At 35.2% G+C, this 18324-nt stretch overlaps 5 protein-coding genes across 5 annotated transcripts in view; all 5 read left to right on the top strand.

The window, feature by feature from the left end:
- Window positions 1–1805: 1805 nt before the first annotated feature.
- LOC100337630 (periculin 2a) lies at window positions 1806–12011 on the top strand. The gene is given in 2 exon segments (NM_001280945.1): window positions 1806–1995; window positions 11803–12011. Coding segments are annotated over 2 exon segments (399 nt in total).
- Window positions 4965–5788, top strand: LOC136086493 (periculin-1-like). The gene is made up of 2 exons (XM_065808778.1): window positions 4965–5207; window positions 5379–5788. Exons 1-2 carry the CDS (start codon window positions 5018–5020, stop codon window positions 5585–5587), a joined length of 399 nt encoding a protein of 132 aa, XP_065664850.1. The 5' UTR covers window positions 4965–5017; the 3' UTR covers window positions 5588–5788.
- LOC136086494 (periculin-1-like) lies at window positions 8082–8867 on the top strand. The gene is made up of 2 exons (XM_065808779.1): window positions 8082–8414; window positions 8586–8867. The coding sequence occupies exons 1-2, from the start codon at window positions 8225–8227 to the stop codon at window positions 8792–8794; spliced, it is 399 nt and encodes a 132-aa protein (XP_065664851.1). The 5' UTR covers window positions 8082–8224; the 3' UTR covers window positions 8795–8867.
- Window positions 12012–14656: 2645 nt separating the features above from the next.
- On the top strand, window positions 14657–15200 carry LOC136086495 (periculin-1-like). Its single transcript, XM_065808780.1, has 2 exons — window positions 14657–14847; window positions 15016–15200. Exons 1-2 carry the CDS (start codon window positions 14658–14660, stop codon window positions 15198–15200), a joined length of 375 nt encoding a protein of 124 aa, XP_065664852.1. The 5' UTR covers window position 14657.
- A 2667-nt stretch (window positions 15201–17867) lies between these two features.
- Window positions 17868–18324, top strand: part of LOC101238595 (periculin-1-like) — a 570-nt gene continuing 113 nt past the window's right edge. Inside the window, 3 exon segments of the mRNA NM_001309715.1 lie at window positions 17868–18026; window positions 18028–18061; window positions 18229–18324. The exon segment at window positions 18229–18324 is cut by the window's right edge and continues 113 nt beyond it. Coding sequence (NP_001296644.1) covers window positions 17868–18026; window positions 18028–18061; window positions 18229–18324 — 289 coding nt within the window.

Below are 18324 nucleotides of genomic sequence, written 5' to 3' on the forward strand. Positions count from 1 at the left end.
TACAAACTTTTTTTGAGTTTATACTTGTGTGATGTGTAGATGTTAAGCTGAAAATATTGCGCTTATCGAAAAACGGACGCAACATTACGCAAGAAAGTATAAACATTACAAGTAAGAATTTTGTTCAAATCGGATTTTGCAAATCCTAAAAATAAATGTTTTTAATATATAGGTGTGTGTGTGTGTGTGTGTGTGTGTGTGTGTGTGTGTGTGTGTGTACATGTAAGTGAAAAAAATTAAAACTATTCAACTATATAAGCGATGACATACTTGTATGAACCTAAATTTCATCGCATAGTCGTAGAGATTTTACAAATATTATTTCAATAAGGATTACAACCTCGTGAAAAACGAAACGAGTGAAAGAAAAATCACATATATTAAGGAGGAAAATTTAGAAGAAGATACAAACGCCCCCGGGCGCGCACTTTAGTCGCGCTCTTTTTAAGCTACGCAAGTTGGGCAAGTAGGAATCAAACAACAACTGCTAAGACGATAAGTGCACTGGAACCCGTATGAATAAAGTAGGGCTGTATTTTACAAAATTTTAGTAATGTTATATTATTTGCTTTTCACTTCTTATTTTTTGGTTAGCGCATTTGTCTTCTTTCAGTGTATTGGAACAATGATGTCGACAAATAAATAAAAAAATAAAAAGTTGCTCACAAACATTTCCGTTCGCTCATCTATTTGAAGCTGTTAATTTTCGGAAGAGCAATGTTCAAGCAAAACTTACCACCTGAAAATTAAACTGTTTTTTATGCTGCGATACGCATAACGATAACCATAGGATAGCATTGTTTCAGTTTGATCGGTTAGCGTTTGCCTTTACCCTTAGGTGCTTAATGCACGGCGGGAGGGGAAGTCTACTGATTTATGGGCAATTTTGGCTCCCGCCCCAAACATTGTTAAGACACTTTTCCCCCTCTGGCAGCCCTCGTCCTTTTATCGATTTGTTTTGTTTGTGATCAACAAAAAAGCAACAACGTACAAGTGAATAAAAATAAAATCAGCAAGAATCTGTCACTAATTAGAGTAAAGCCTGTCAGTGTAATAAGGCTTTAAAAATGGTCGACATTTAAAAAATCTCGTATCTTTCGTAAATCTTGCTTTAAAAAAAAAATATTGAGTTTTCGCTTGTTTCTTGACGTAGTATAAAAACCTCTATAGGCATATTAAATCTTTTTGAAATTCTGATGAAGCAGTCGTTAAAAAAAGGCGCATTTGACTGCAAGCCACTCTAAAATTGAATAGTTTTTGTCGTGATCTAGAAAGAACCTTCGACCCACCGTTTTATTAAGACCTAAACTTCGTTCAATTGGTGTGCACTAAAATTTCCACGCCGCTTTTATTTCCAACAAAGCCGATCGCCCTCCCCTTCCTCTCTTGTTTTAAGAACTCCACAGTAAACAATATAAGAGTTGCATTTTTTGTTAACACGTCCAGGTAATCGGTCTCAATTTTTGAAACTTAGTTTTTGTTTTGTTTTGTTTTTTTCCTATCTTTTTTTCTATTGACTTTTGCTGTTCTAAATGTCTTTTAGATATTTCCGGCCATATTATAGAACTACTTTCCTTAACTGTTTTTACTTGTTACTTTTAACTACGTATTAAATATGGCGCTTTTTGGCGTGTGGCTTTCAAAGTGAATAGTTACCAACTTTTTAATGGAATAATTAGTCAACCAATTACAATGGTTTGCCATCCAATGTGACTACATAAATGCGACCAGTTTTATTTGACAACAGAAATCAGTGTTGTAAGTTAAAATATTCGTTGCCACAAAATTAAACAGCAAATAGAAAAATGTTCACCAAAGTCATTTTGATCGCCTCAGTCATTTTGGCAGCCACCGCAACCGAGCAATGGGAATTAGATGGTCAAACTGAATCTTATAAAGGATATGAACCCGAGAGCGAATACGAAAGTCAATACGGGTCTAAAAACGAGTATCATCCTAAGAATAGTTACAAACCAAAGAAAGTTTATTGCTTAGGTAAGGCGAGACATTTTTTATAAACATGTAGACTCGTTATTTCTCTTAAGCAAAACTGGTTACCACAAATTTGAAAAAGTTTTTCTAGTTGTTGTTGTTGTTGTTGTTGTTGTCGTCGAGTCAGAGATGCAAATTTAACGTATTTATTTTGTTTTAAAAATTAAATTTAGGTGTTGACGTCACTAACGACTGCGTATATCGCGCTGATAACAACTACGCTATCGATGACAAGCCAAGATCTGGTTACGTAGCTTGTGTTAACAAAAGTGCCATATGTATGCCTTGTCCATACGGATTGGTTTTTTGTTCCAAAGCTGGCTACAAGGGTCTCGGTCAATGCCTCGGCAAATACGACGAATGCCCACCTCGCTCATATTGATGATGTTTACAAGAAGCTATTTATATAAACAATTTGTGAAACATATTTGATTTGTTTTTATATTTTTATTAAATTAACGCCGTATTTTATAGTTTTATAGAACGGTTGAAAGAGTAAATTAAAATGCTTTCACTCGTTGTAATTTGACTGTATCGAGCTATTCTCATTTAGTTTTAATAGAAGCAACAATAAATGGTGAAATAAACGCTTTATTTTGATCGAGTGTCCTCAAATCCGGAGCGTAGTCGCTTTACTTTTTTACAAAATGCTTATGCACAGAAATGCCTAAGTTTACAAAACAGCAGAATAACTATTTGTCCCTAAGAAAAGACGGCGGCTGCAGAACGCGAAGCCGCGTCGTCCTCAATTTGGCTTTGCAATTTGTCAGCGCGCCCCCTCCCCTCCCTTAGAATTCAAGCACGAACGGCGTGCTTTTATCACACACGTCGCTTTACGCAAACTATATATCCACGCAGCTAAGATTGTGTGCCACACGTGCATAAGTATGGACACGTTTTTAAATGCATGCTTAAGCGTTGCGAGATTTAATTTGAATAGATGGTAAAGAACTTTTATGTCAAGGAAATCTCGGACGTGTTTGAAAAATGAAAAAAATTTAAAAAGTTTTGTTTTTTTTTCTCTCTCTATATGCACAGCGAAACGAAATATTCGCACCTAAATTAGTTCCAAATTAGGTAATGATGATCTTATACAAAAACATGCGAGTGTACATGCGCGTTATTTGACGCGTGCGTCTGCGTGTGTGTGTTTAACAAGTTCTTAGTGTTTTAAAGAAAGTTTCTCTTCTAGAAAAAAAACCGTATATATATATATACAAACTTTTTTTGAGTTTATACTTGTGTGATGTGTAGATGTTAAGCTGAAAATATTGCGCTTATCGAAAAACGGACGCAACATTACGCAAGAAAGTATAAACATTACAAGTAAGAATTTTGTTCAAATCGGATTTTGCAAATCCTAAAAATAAATGTTTTTAATATATAGGTGTGTGTGTGTGTGTGTGTGTGTGTGTGTGTGTGTGTGTGTGTGTGTACATGTAAGTGAAAAAAATTAAAACTATTCAACTATATAAGCGATGACATACTTGTATGAACCTAAATTTCATCGCATAGTCGTAGAGATTTTACAAATATTATTTCAATAAGGATTACAACCTCGTGAAAAACGAAACGAGTGAAAGAAAAATCACATATATTAAGGAGGAAAATTTAGAAGAAGATACAAACGCCCCCGGGCGCGCACTTTAGTCGCGCTCTTTTTAAGCTACGCAAGTTGGGCAAGTAGGAATCAAACAACAACTGCTAAGACGATAAGTGCACTGGAACCCGTATGAATAAAGTAGGGCTGTATTTTACAAAATTTTAGTAATGTTATATTATTTGCTTTTCACTTCTTATTTTTTGGTTAGCGCATTTGTCTTCTTTCAGTGTATTGGAACAATGATGTCGACAAATAAATAAAAAAATAAAAAGTTGCTCACAAACATTTCCGTTCGCTCATCTATTTGAAGCTGTTAATTTTCGGAAGAGCAATGTTCAAGCAAAACTTACCACCTGAAAATTAAACTGTTTTTTATGCTGCGATACGCATAACGATAACCATAGGATAGCATTGTTTCAGTTTGATCGGTTAGCGTTTGCCTTTACCCTTAGGTGCTTAATGCACGGCGGGAGGGGAAGTCTACTGATTTATGGGCAATTTTGGCTCCCGCCCCAAACATTGTTAAGACACTTTTCCCCCTCTGGCAGCCCTCGTCCTTTTATCGATTTGTTTTGTTTGTGATCAACAAAAAAGCAACAACGTACAAGTGAATAAAAATAAAATCAGCAAGAATCTGTCACTAATTAGAGTAAAGCCTGTCAGTGTAATAAGGCTTTAAAAATGGTCGACATTTAAAAAATCTCGTATCTTTCGTAAATCTTGCTTTAAAAAAAAAATATTGAGTTTTCGCTTGTTTCTTGACGTAGTATAAAAACCTCTATAGGCATATTAAATCTTTTTGAAATTCTGATGAAGCAGTCGTTAAAAAAAGGCGCATTTGACTGCAAGCCACTCTAAAATTGAATAGTTTTTGTCGTGATCTAGAAAGAACCTTCGACCCACCGTTTTATTAAGACCTAAACTTCGTTCAATTGGTGTGCACTAAAATTTCCACGCCGCTTTTATTTCCAACAAAGCCGATCGCCCTCCCCTTCCTCTCTTGTTTTAAGAACTCCACAGTAAACAATATAAGAGTTGCATTTTTTGTTAACACGTCCAGGTAATCGGTCTCAATTTTTGAAACTTAGTTTTTGTTTTGTTTTGTTTTTTTCCTATCTTTTTTTCTATTCAATTTTGATGTTCTAAATGTCTTTTTGAAATTTCCGGCCATATTATAGAATTACTTTTCTTAACTGTTTTTACTTGTTACTTTTAACTACCTATTAAATATGCTGCTTTTTGGCGTGTGGCTCTCAAAGTGAATAGTTACCAACTTTTTAATGGAATAATTAGTGAGCCAATTACAATGCTTTGCCATCCAATGTGACTACATAAATGCGACCAGTTTTATTTGACAACAGAAATCAGTGTCGTAAGTTAAAATATTCGCTGCCGCAATATTAAACAACAGATAGAAATAAAATGTTCACCAAAGTCATTTTGATCGCCTCAGTCATTTTGGCAGTCACCGCCAACGAGCAATGGCAATCAGATGGTCCAACTGAATCTCATAAAGAATACGAACCCGAGAGCGAATACGAAAGTCAATACGGATCTAAAAACGAGTATCATCCGAAGAATGGTTACAAACCAAAGAAAGTTTATTGCTTAGGTAAGGCGAGACCTTTTTTTATAAACATGTAGACTCGTTATTTCGTTTAAACAAAACTGGTGACCTCAACTTTTTATATGTTTTTCTTGTTGTTGTTGCTGTTGTTGTTGTTGTCGTCGAGTCAGAGATGCAAATTTAACGTATTTATTTTGTTTTAAAAATTAAATTTAGGTGTTGACGTCACTAACGACTGCGTATATCGCGCTGATAACAACTACGCTATCGATGACAAGCCAAGATCTGGTTACGTAGCTTGTGTTAACAAAAGTGCCATATGTATGCCTTGTCCATACGGATTGGTTTTTTGTTCCAAAGCTGGCTACAAGGGTCTCGGTCAATGCCTCGGCAAATACGACGAATGCCCACCTCGCTCATATTGATGATGTTTACAAGAAGCTATTTATATAAACAATTTGTGAAACATATTTGATTTGTTTTTATATTTTTATTAAATTAACGCCGTATTTTATAGTTTTATAGAACGGTTGAAAGAGTAAATTAAAATGCTTTCACTCGTTGTAATTTGACTGTATCGAGCTATTCTCATTTAGTTTTAATAGAAGCAACAATAAATGGTGAAATAAACGCTTTATTTTGATCGAGTGTCCTCAAATCCGGAGCGTAGTCGCTTTACTTTTTTACAAAATGCTTATGCACAGAAATGCCTAAGTTTACAAAACAGCAGAATAACTATTTGTCCCTAAGAAAAGACGGCGGCTGCAGAACGCGAAGCCGCGTCGTCCTCAATTTGGCTTTGCAATTTGTCAGCGCGCCCCCTCCCCTCCCTTAGAATTCAAGCACGAACGGCGTGCTTTTATCACACACGTCGCTTTACGCAAACTATATATCCACGCAGCTAAGATTGTGTGCCACACGTGCATAAGTATGGACACGTTTTTAAATGCATGCTTAAGCGTTGCGAGATTTAATTTGAATAGATGGTAAAGAACTTTTATGTCAAGGAAATCTCGGACGTGTTTGAAAAATGAAAAAAATTTAAAAAGTTTTGTTTTTTTTTCTCTCTCTATATGCACAGCGAAACGAAATATTCGCACCTAAATTAGTTCCAAATTAGGTAATGATGATCTTATACAAAAACATGCGAGTGTACATGCGCGTTATTTGACGCGTGCGTCTGCGTGTGTGTGTTTAACAAGTTCTTAGTGTTTTAAAGAAAGTTTCTCTTCTAGAAAAAAAACCGTATATATATATATACAAACTTTTTTTGAGTTTATACTTGTGTGATGTGTAGATGTTAAGCTGAAAATATTGCGCTTATCGAAAAACGGACGCAACATTACGCAAGAAAGTATAAACATTACAAGTAAGAATTTTGTTCAAATCGGATTTTGCAAATCCTAAAAATAAATGTTTTTAATATATAGGTGTGTGTGTGTGTGTGTGTGTGTGTGTGTGTGTGTGTGTGTACATGTAAGTGAAAAAAATTAAAACTATTCAACTATATAAGCGATGACATACTTGTATGAACCTAAATTTCATCGCATAGTCGTAGAGATTTTACAAATATTATTTCAATAAGGATTACAACCTCGTGAAAAACGAAACGAGTGAAAGAAAAATCACATATATTAAGGAGGAAAATTTAGAAGAAGATACAAACGCCCCCGGGCGCGCACTTTAGTCGCGCTCTTTTTAAGCTACGCAAGTTGGGCAAGTAGGAATCAAACAACAACTGCTAAGACGATAAGTGCACTGGAACCCGTATGAATAAAGTAGGGCTGTATTTTACAAAATTTTAGTAATGTTATATTATTTGCTTTTCACTTCTTATTTTTTGGTTAGCGCATTTGTCTTCTTTCAGTGTATTGGAACAATGATGTCGACAAATAAATAAAAAAATAAAAAGTTGCTCACAAACATTTCCGTTCGCTCATCTATTTGAAGCTGTTAATTTTCGGAAGAGCAATGTTCAAGCAAAACTTACCACCTGAAAATTAAACTGTTTTTTATGCTGCGATACGCATAACGATAACCATAGGATAGCATTGTTTCAGTTTGATCGGTTAGCGTTTGCCTTTACCCTTAGGTGCTTAATGCACGGCGGGAGGGGAAGTCTACTGATTTATGGGCAATTTTGGCTCCCGCCCCAAACATTGTTAAGACACTTTTCCCCCTCTGGCAGCCCTCGTCCTTTTATCGATTTGTTTTGTTTGTGATCAACAAAAAAGCAACAACGTACAAGTGAATAAAAATAAAATCAGCAAGAATCTGTCACTAATTAGAGTAAAGCCTGTCAGTGTAATAAGGCTTTAAAAATGGTCGACATTTAAAAAATCTCGTATCTTTCGTAAATCTTGCTTTAAAAAAAAAATATTGAGTTTTCGCTTGTTTCTTGACGTAGTATAAAAACCTCTATAGGCATATTAAATCTTTTTGAAATTCTGATGAAGCAGTCGTTAAAAAAAGGCGCATTTGACTGCAAGCCACTCTAAAATTGAATAGTTTTTGTCGTGATCTAGAAAGAACCTTCGACCCACCGTTTTATTAAGACCTAAACTTCGTTCAATTGGTGTGCACTAAAATTTCCACGCCGCTTTTATTTCCAACAAAGCCGATCGCCCTCCCCTTCCTCTCTTGTTTTAAGAACTCCACAGTAAACAATATAAGAGTTGCATTTTTTGTTAACACGTCCAGGTAATCGGTCTCAATTTTTGAAACTTAGTTTTTGTTTTGTTTTGTTTTTTTCCTATCTTTTTTTCTATTCAATTTTGATGTTCTAAATGTCTTTTTGAAATTTCCGGCCATATTATAGAATTACTTTTCTTAACTGTTTTTACTTGTTACTTTTAACTACCTATTAAATATGCTGCTTTTTGGCGTGTGGCTCTCAAAGTGAATAGTTACCAACTTTTTAATGGAATAATTAGTGAGCCAATTACAATGCTTTGCCATCCAGTGTGACTGCATAAATGCGACTAGTTTCATTTGATAACAGAATTCAGTGTCGTAAGTTAAAATATTCGCTGCCGCAATATTAAACAACAGATAGAAATAAAATGTTCACCAAAGTCATTTTGATCGCCTCAGTCATTTTGGCAGTCACCGCCAACGAGCAATGGCAATCAGATGGTCCAACTGAATCTCATAAAGAATACGAACCCGAGAGCGAATACGAAAGTCAATACGGATCTAAAAACGAGTATCATCCGAAGAATGGTTACAAACCAAAGAAAGTTTATTGCTTAGGTAAGGCGAGACCTTTTTTTATAAACATGTAGACTCGTTATTTCGTTTAAACAAAACTGGTGACCTCAACTTTTTATATGTTTTTCTTGTTGTTGTTGCTGTTGTTGTTGTTGTCGTCGAGTCAGAGATGCAAATTTAACGTATTTATTTTGTTTTAAAAATTAAATTTAGATGTTGACGTCACTAACGACTGCGTATATCGCGCTGATAACAACTACGCTATCGATGACAAGCCAAGATCTGGTTACGTAGCTTGTGTTAACAAAAGTGCCATATGTATGCCTTGTCCATACGGATTGGTTTTTTGTTCCAAAGCTGGCTACAAGGGTCTCGGTCAATGCCTCGGCAAATACGACGAATGCCCACCTCGCTCATATTGATGATGTTTACAAGAAGCTATTTATATAAACAATTTGTGAAACATATTTGATTTGTTTTTATATTTTTATTAAATTAACGCCGTATTTTATAGTTTTATAGAACGGTTGAAAGAGTAAATTAAAATGCTTTCACTCGTTGTAATTTGACTGTATCGAGCTATTCTCATTTAGTTTTAATAGAAGCAACAATAAATGGTGAAATAAACGCTTTATTTTGATCGAGTGTCCTCAAATCCGGAGCGTAGTCGCTTTACTTTTTTACAAAATGCTTATGCACAGAAATGCCTAAGTTTACAAAACAGCAGAATAACTATTTGTCCCTAAGAAAAGACGGCGGCTGCAGAACGCGAAGCCGCGTCGTCCTCAATTTGGCTTTGCAATTTGTCAGCGCGCCCCCTCCCCTCCCTTAGAATTCAAGCACGAACGGCGTGCTTTTATCACACACGTCGCTTTACGCAAACTATATATCCACGCAGCTAAGATTGTGTGCCACACGTGCATAAGTATGGACACGTTTTTAAATGCATGCTTAAGCGTTGCGAGATTTAATTTGAATAGATGGTAAAGAACTTTTATGTCAAGGAAATCTCGGACGTGTTTGAAAAATAAAAAAAATTTAAAAAGTTTTGTTTTTTTTTCTCTCTCTATATGCACAGCGAAACGAAATATTCGCACCTAAATTAGTTCCAAATTAGGTAATGATGATCTTATACAAAAACATGCGAGTGTACATGCGCGTTATTTGACGCGTGCGTCTGCGTGTGTGTGTTTAACAAGTTCTTAGTGTTTTAAAGAAAGTTTCTCTTCTAGAAAAAAAACCGTATATATATATATACAAACTTTTTTTGAGTTTATACTTGTGTGATGTGTAGATGTTAAGCTGAAAATATTGCGCTTATCGAAAAACGGACGCAACATTACGCAAGAAAGTATAAACATTACAAGTAAGAATTTTGTTCAAATCGGATTTTGCAAATCCTAAAAATAAATGTTTTTAATATATAGGTGTGTGTGTGTGTGTGTGTGTGTGTGTGTGTGTGTGTGTGTGTGTGTGTGTGTGTACATGTAAGTGAAAAAAATTAAAACTATTCAACTATATAAGCGATGACATACTTGTATGAACCTAAATTTCATCGCATAGTCGTAGAGATTTTACAAATATTATTTCAATAAGGATTACAACCTCGTGAAAAACGAAACGAGTGAAAGAAAAATCACATATATTAAGGAGGAAAATTTAGAAGAAGATACAAACGCCCCCGGGCGCGCACTTTAGTCGCGCTCTTTTTAAGCTACGCAAGTTGGGCAAGTAGGAATCAAACAACAACTGCTAAGACGATAAGTGCACTGGAACCCGTATGAATAAAGTAGGGCTGTATTTTACAAAATTTTAGTAATGTTATATTATTTGCTTTTCACTTCTTATTTTTTGGTTAGCGCATTTGTCTTCTTTCAGTGTATTGGAACAATGATGTCGACAAATAAATAAAAAAATAAAAAGTTGCTCACAAACATTTCCGTTCGCTCATCTATTTGAAGCTGTTAATTTTCGGAAGAGCAATGTTCAAGCAAAACTTACCACCTGAAAACTAAATTTTTTTTTAAGCTGCGATAAGCATAACGAAAACCATATGATAGCATTGTTTCAGTTTGATCGCTATGCGTTTGCTTCTACCCTTAGGTGCCTAATGGAGGGCGGGCGAGGAAGCTTACTGATTTATGGGCAATTTTCCCTCTCAGCCCAAACATTATTAGGACACTTTTTGCCCTTTCCCTCCCCTCGTCCATTTATCAATTTGTTTTGTTTCTTATCATCAAAAAAGCAACAACTTACCACTGAATAAAAATAAAACGAGCATAATTCTGTCACTAATTCGAGTAAAACCTATCAGTGTAATAAAGCTTTTAAAAACGGTCGACATTTAATAAATCTTGTATCTTTCGTAAATCTTGCTTTAAAAAAAAAATATTGAGTTTTCGCTTGTTTCTTGACGTAGTATAAAAACCTCTATAGGCATATTAAATCTTTTTGAAATTCTGATGAAGCAGTCGTTAAAAAAAGGCGCATTTGACTGCAAGCCACTCTAAAATTGAATAGTTTTTGTCGTGATCTAGAAAGAACCTTCGACCCACCGTTTTATTAAGACCTAAACTTCGTTCAATTGGTGTGCACTAAAATTTCCACGCCGCTTTTATTTCCAACAAAGCCGATCGCCCTCCCCTTCCTCTCTTGTTTTAAGAACTCCACAGTAAACAATATAAGAGTTGCATTTTTTGTTAACACGTCCAGGTAATCGGTCTCAATTTTTGAAACTTAGTTTTTGTTTTGTTTTGTTTTTTTCCTATCTTTTTTTCTATTCAATTTTGATGTTCTAAATGTCTTTTTGAAATTTCCGGCCATATTATAGAATTAATTTTCTTAACTGTTTTTACTTGTTACTTTTAACTACGTATTAAATATGCTGCTTTTTGGCGTGTGGCTCTCAAAGTGAATAGTTACCAACTTTTTAATGGAATAATTAGTGAGCCAATTACAATGCTTTGCCGTCCAGTGTGACTGCATAAATGCGACTAGTTTCATTTGATAACAGAATTCAGTGTCGTAAGTTAAAATATTCGCTGCCGCAATATTAAACAACAGATAGAAATAAAATGTTCACCAAAGTCATTTTGATCGCCTCAGTCATTTTGGCAGTCACCGCCAACGAGCAATGGCAATCAGATGGTCCAACTGAATCTCATAAAGAATACGAACCCGAGAGCGAATACGAAAGTCAATACGGATCTAAAAACGAGTATCATCCGAAGAATGGTTACAAACCAAAGAAAGTTTATTGCTTAGGTAAGGCGAGACCTTTTTTTATAAACATGTAGACTCGTTATTTCGTTTAAACAAAACTGGTGACCTCAACTTTTTATATGTTTTTCTTGTTGTTGTTGCTGTTGTTGTTGTTGTCGAGTCAGAGATGCAAATTTAACGTATACATTTTGTTTTTAAAATAATTCAGGTGTTGACGTCACTAACGACTGCATATATCGCGCTGATAACAACTACGCTATCGATGACAAGCCAAGATCTGGTTACGTAGCTTGTGTTAACAAAAGTGCCATATGTATGCCTTGTCCATACGGATTGGTTTTTTGTGCCAAAGCTGGCTACAAAGGTCTCGGTCAATGCCTCGGCAAATACGACCAATGCCCACCTCGCTCATATTGATGATGTTTACAAGAAGCTATTTATATAAACAATTTGTGAAGCATATTTGATTTGTTTTTTTTTTTATTTTTATTAAATTAACACCGTATTTTATAGTTTTATAGAAAGGTTTAAAGAGTAAATTAAAATGCTTTCACTCGTTGTAGTTTGACTGTATCAAGCTATTCTCATTTAGTTTTAATAAAAGCGATAATAAATTGTGAAACAAACGCTTTATTTTCATCAAGTGTCCTCAAATCGGAGCGTAGAACATGCTTTAAAATGCTTTACTTTTTTACAAAATGCTTATGCACAGAAATGTGTTGAATTTTTAAAACTGCAGAATAACTATTTCTCAATAGGAAAAAATGGCGTCCGCAGAACGCGATGCCGCTTCGTCCTAGATTTGGCTTTGCAAATTGGAAGCGCGCTCCCCTTTACAAGTCATGCACAAACGGTGTGCTTTTGACAAACACGTCGATATACGTAAACAATACTTCCACGTAGCTAAGATTTTGTGTCACACATGCATAAGTACGGACACGTTTTTAATTGTATGCTTAAGCGTTGTGAAATTTTCTTTGAATAGACCGCAAAGAACGTTTATTTCAAGGAAATCTCGGACGTGTTTGAAAAATGAAAAAATTTAAAAAGTTTTGTTTTTTTTTCTCTCTCTATATGCACAGCGAAACGAAATATTCGCACCTAAATTAGTTCCAAATTAGGTAATGATGATCTTATACAAAAACATGCGAGTGTACATGCGCGTTATTTGACGCGTGCGTCTGCGTGTGTGTGTATAACAAGTTCTTAGTGTAAGTAAGTTTCCCTTCTAGAAAAAAAACTATATATATATATGAAAAAGAAACTTTTATTGAGTTTACACATGTGTGATGTGAAGATGTTCAGCTGAAAGCATTGCGCTTCGCGCAAAAGGGACGCAACATTTCGCACGAAATTATCAGCATTACGAGGGAGAATTTTGTTCCAATAGGATTTTGCAAATTCAAAAAAATATATGTTTTTGTATATTGATGTGTGTGTGTGTGTGTGTGTGTGTGTGTGTGTGTGTGTGTGTGTGTAAATGTAAGTGAAAAAAATTAAAACTATTCAACTATATAAGCGATGACATACTTGTATGAACCTAAATTTCATCGCATAGTCGTAGAGATTTTACAAATATTATTTCAGTAAGGATTACAACCTCGTGAAAAACGAAACGAGTGAAAGAAAAATCACATATATTAAGGAGGAAAATTTAGAAGAAGATACAAACGCCCCCGGGCGCGCACTTTAGTCGCGCTCTTTTTAAGCTACGCAAGTTGGGCAAGTAGGAATCAAACAACAACTGCTAAGACGATAAGTGCACTGGAACCCGTATGAATAAAGTAGGGCTGTATTTTACAAAATTTTAGTAATGTTATATTATTTGCTTTTCACTTCTTATTTTTTGGTTAGCGCATTTGTCTTCTTTCAGTGTATTGGAACAATGATGTCGACAAATAAATAAAAAAATAAAAAGTTGCTCACAAACATTTCCGTTCGCTCATCTATTTGAAGCTGTTAATTTTCGGAAGAGCAATGTTCAAGCAAAACTTACCACCTGAAAATTAAACTGTTTTTTATTCTGCGATACGCATAACGATAACCATAGGATAGCATTGTTTCAGTTTGATCGGTTAGCGTTTGCCTTTACCCTTAGGTGCTTAATGCACGGCGGGAGGGGAAGTCTACTGATTTATGGGCAATTTCGGCGCCCCAAACATTGTTAAGACACTTTTCCCCCTCTGGCAGCCCTCGTCCATTTATCAATTTGTTTTGTTTCTTATCATCAAAAAAGCAACAACTTACCACTGAATAAAAATAAAACGAGCATAATTCTGTCACTAATTCGAGTAAAACCTATCAGTGTAATAAAGCTTTTAAAAACGGTCGACATTTAATAAATCTTGTGTCGTAAATCTAGGTTTAAAAACAAAGAAAAAAATTTAGTTTTCGCTTGGTTCTTGACGTTGGATAAAACTTCTGTAAGCATATTAATCTTATTGAATTTCTGATGAAGAAGCAGTTAAAAAAAAGGCGCACTTGACTGCAAGCCACTCTAAAATTGAATAGTTTTTGTCGTGATCTAGAAAGAACCTTCGACCCACCGTTTTATTAAGACCTAAACTTCGTTCAATTGGTGTGCACTAAAATTTCCACGCCGCTTTTATTTCCAACAAAGCCGATCGCCCTCCCCTTCCTCTCTTGTTTTAAGAACTCCACAGTAAACAATATAAGAGTTGCATTTTTTGTTAACACGTCCAGGTAATCGGTCTCAATTTTTGAAACTTAGTTTTTGTTTTGTTTTGTTTTTTTCCTATCTTTTTTTCTATTCAATTTTGATGTTCTAAATGTCTTTTTGAAATTTCCGGCCATATTATAGAATTACTTTTCTTAACTGTTTTTACTTGTTACTTTTAACTACGTATTAAATATGCTGCTTTTTGGCGTGTGGCTCTCAAAGTGAATAGTTACCAACTTTTTAATGGAATAATTAGTGAGCCAATTACAATGCTTTGCCGTCCAGTGTGACTGCATAAATGCGACTAGTTTCATTTGATAACAGAATTCAGTGTCGTAAGTTAAAATATTCGCTGCCGCAATATTAAACAACAGATAAATAAAATGTTCACCAAAGTCATTTTGATCGCCTCAGTCATTTTGGCAGTCACCGCCAACGAGCAATGGCAATCAGATGGTCCAACTGAATCTCATAAAGAATACGAACCCGAGAGCGAATACGAAAGTCAATACGGATCTAAAAACGAGTATCATCCGAAGAATGGTTACAAACCAAAGAAAGTTTATTGCTTAGGTAAGGCGAGACCTTTTTTTATAAACATGTAGACTCGTTATTTCGTTTAAACAAAACTGGTGACCTCAACTTTTTATATGTTTTTCTTGTTGTTGTTGCTGTTGTTGTTGTTGTCGAGTCAGAGATGCAAATTTAACGTATTTATTTTGTTTTAAAAATTAAATTTAGGTGTTGACGTCACTAACGACTGCGTATATCGCGCTGATAACAACTACGCTATCGATGACAAGCCAAGATCTGGTTACGTAGCTTGTGTTAACAAAAGTGCCATATGTATGCCTTGTCCATACGGATTGGTTTTTTGTTCGAAAGCTGGCTACAAGGGTCTCGGTCAATGCCTCGGCAAATACTAACGATGCCGACCTCGCTCATATTGATGATGTTTACAAGAAGCTATTTATATAAACAATTTGTGAAACATATTTGATTTGTTTTTATATTTTTATTAAATTAACGCCGTATTTTATAGTTTTATAGAACGGTTGAAAGAGTAAATTAAAATGCTTTCACTCGTTGTAATTTGACTGTATCGAGCTATTCTCATTTAGTTTTAATAGAAGCAACAATAAATGGTGAAATAAACGCTTTATTTTGATCGAGTGTCCTCAAATCCGGAGCGTAGTCGCTTTACTTTTTTACAAAATGCTTATGCACAGAAATGCCTAAGTTTACAAAACAGCAGAATAACTATTTGTCCCTAAGAAAAGACGGCGGCTGCAGAACGCGACGCCGCGTCGTCCTCAATTTGGCTTTGCAATTTGTCAGCGCGCCCCCTCCCCTCCCTTAGAATTCAAGCACGAACGGCGTGCTTTTATCACACACGTCGCTTTACGCAAACTATATATCCACGCAGCTAAGATTGTGTGCCACACGTGCATAAGTATGGACACGTTTTTAAATGCATGCTTAAGCGTTGCGAGATTTAATTTGAATAGATGGTAAAGAACTTTTATGTCAAGGAAATCTCGGACGTGTTTGAAAAATGAAAAAAATTTAAAAAGTTTTGTTTTTTTTTCTCTCTCTATATGCACAGCGAAACGAAATATTCGCACCTAAATTAGTTCCAAATTAGGTAATGATGATCTTATACAAAAACATGCGAGTGTACATGCGCGTTATTTGACGCGTGCGTCTGCGTGTGTGTGTTTAACAAGTTCTTAGTGTTTTAAAGAAAGTTTCTCTTCTAGAAAAAAAACCGTATATATATATATACAAACTTTTTTTGAGTTTATACTTGTGTGATGTGTAGATGTTAAGCTGAAAATATTGCGCTTATCGAAAAACGGACGCAACATTACGCAAGAAAGTATAAACATTACAAGTAAGAATTTTGTTCAAATCGGATTTTGCAAATCCTAAAAATAAATGTTTTTAATATATAGGTGTGTGTGTGTGTGTGTGTGTGTGTGTGTGTGTGTGTGTGTGTGTGTACATGTAAGTGAAAAAAATTAAAACTATTCAACTATATAAGCGATGACATACTTGTATGAACCTAAATTTCATCGCATAGTCGTAGAGATTTTACAAATATTATTTCAGTAAGGATTACAACCTCGTGAAAAACGAAACGAGTGAAAGAAAAATCACATATATTAAGGAGGAAAATTTAGAAGAAGATACAAACGCCCCCGGGCGCGCACTTTAGTCGCGCTCTTTTTAAGCTACGCAAGTTGGGCAAGTAGGAATCAAACAACAACTGCTAAGACGATAAGTGCACTGGAACCCGTATGAATAAAGTAGGGCTGTATTTTACAAAATTTTAGTAATGTTATATTATTTGCTTTTCACTTCTTATTTTTTGGTTAGCGCATTTGTCTTCTTTCAGTGTATTGGAACAATGATGTCGACAAATAAATAAAAAAATAAAAAGTTGCTCACAAACATTTCCGTTCGCTCATCTATTTGAAGCTGTTAATTTTCGGAAGAGCAATGTTCAAGCAAAACTTACCACCTGAAAATTAAACTGTTTTTTATTCTGCGATACGCATAACGATAACCATAGGATAGCATTGTTTCAGTTTGATCGGTTAGCGTTTGCCTTTACCCTTAGGTGCTTAATGCACGGCGGGAGGGGAAGTCTACTGATTTATGGGCAATTTCGGCTCCCGCCCCAAACATTGTTAAGACACTTTTCCCCCTCTGGCAGCCCTCGTCCTTTTATCGATTTGTTTTGTTTGTGATCAACAAAAAAGCAACAACGTACAAGTGAATAAAAATAAAATCAGCAAGAATCTGTCACTAATTAGAGTAAAGCCTGTCAGTGTAATAAGGCTTTAAAAATGGTCGACATTTAAAAAATCTCGTATCTTTCGTAAATCTTGCTTTAAAAAAAAAATATTGAGTTTTCGCTTGTTTCTTGACGTAGTATAAAAACCTCTATAGGCATATTAAATCTTTTTGAAATTCTGATGAAGCAGTCGTTAAAAAAAGGCGCATTTGACTGCAAGCCACTCTAAAATTGAATAGTTTTTGTCGTGATCTAGAAAGAACCTTCGACCCACCGTTTTATTAAGACCTAAACTTCGTTCAATTGGTGTGCACTAAAATTTCCACGCCGCTTTTATTTCCAACAAAGCCGATCGCCCTCCCCTTCCTCTCTTGTTTTAAGAACTCCACAGTAAACAATATAAGAGTTGCATTTTTTGTTAACACGTCCAGGTAATCGGTCTCAATTTTTGAAACTTAGTTTTTGTTTTGTTTTGTTTTTTTCCTATCTTTTTTTCTATTCAATTTTGATGTTCTAAATGTCTTTTTGAAATTTCCGGCCATATTATAGAATTACTTTTCTTAACTGTTTTTACTTGTTACTTTTAACTACGTATTAAATATGCTGCTTTTTGGCGTGTGGCTCTCAAAGTGAATAGTTACCAACTTTTTAATGGAATAATTAGTGAGCCAATTACAATGCTTTGCCGTCCAGTGTGACTGCATAAATGCGACTAGTTTCATTTGATAACAGAATTCAGTGTCGTAAGTTAAAATATTCGCTGCCGCAATATTAAACAACAGATAGAAATAAAATGTTCACCAAAGTCATTTTGATCGCCTCAGTCATTTTGGCAGTCACCGCCAACGAGCAATGGCAATCAGATGGTCCAACTGAATCTCATAAAGAATACGAACCCGAGAGCGAATACGAAAGTCAATACGGATCTAAAAACGAGTATCATCCGAAGTAAGAATAGTTACAAACCAAAGAAAGTTTATTGCTTAGGTAAGGCGAGACCTTTTTTATAAACATGTAGACTCGTTATTTCGTTTAAACAAAACTGGTGACCTCAACTTTTTATATGTTTTTCTTGTTGTTGTTGCTGTTGTTGTTGTTGTCGAGTCAGAGATGCAAATTTAACGTATTTATTTTGTTTTAAAAATTAAATTTAGGTGTTGACGTCACTAACGACTGCGTATATCGCGCTGATAACAACTACGCTATCGATGACAAGCCAAGATCTGGTTACGTAGCTTGTGTTAACAAAA

The sequence above is a fragment of the Hydra vulgaris genome, chromosome 10 (genome assembly GCF_038396675.1).
Source record: "Hydra vulgaris chromosome 10, alternate assembly HydraT2T_AEP".
Classification (NCBI taxonomy): domain Eukaryota; kingdom Metazoa; phylum Cnidaria; class Hydrozoa; order Anthoathecata; family Hydridae; genus Hydra; species Hydra vulgaris.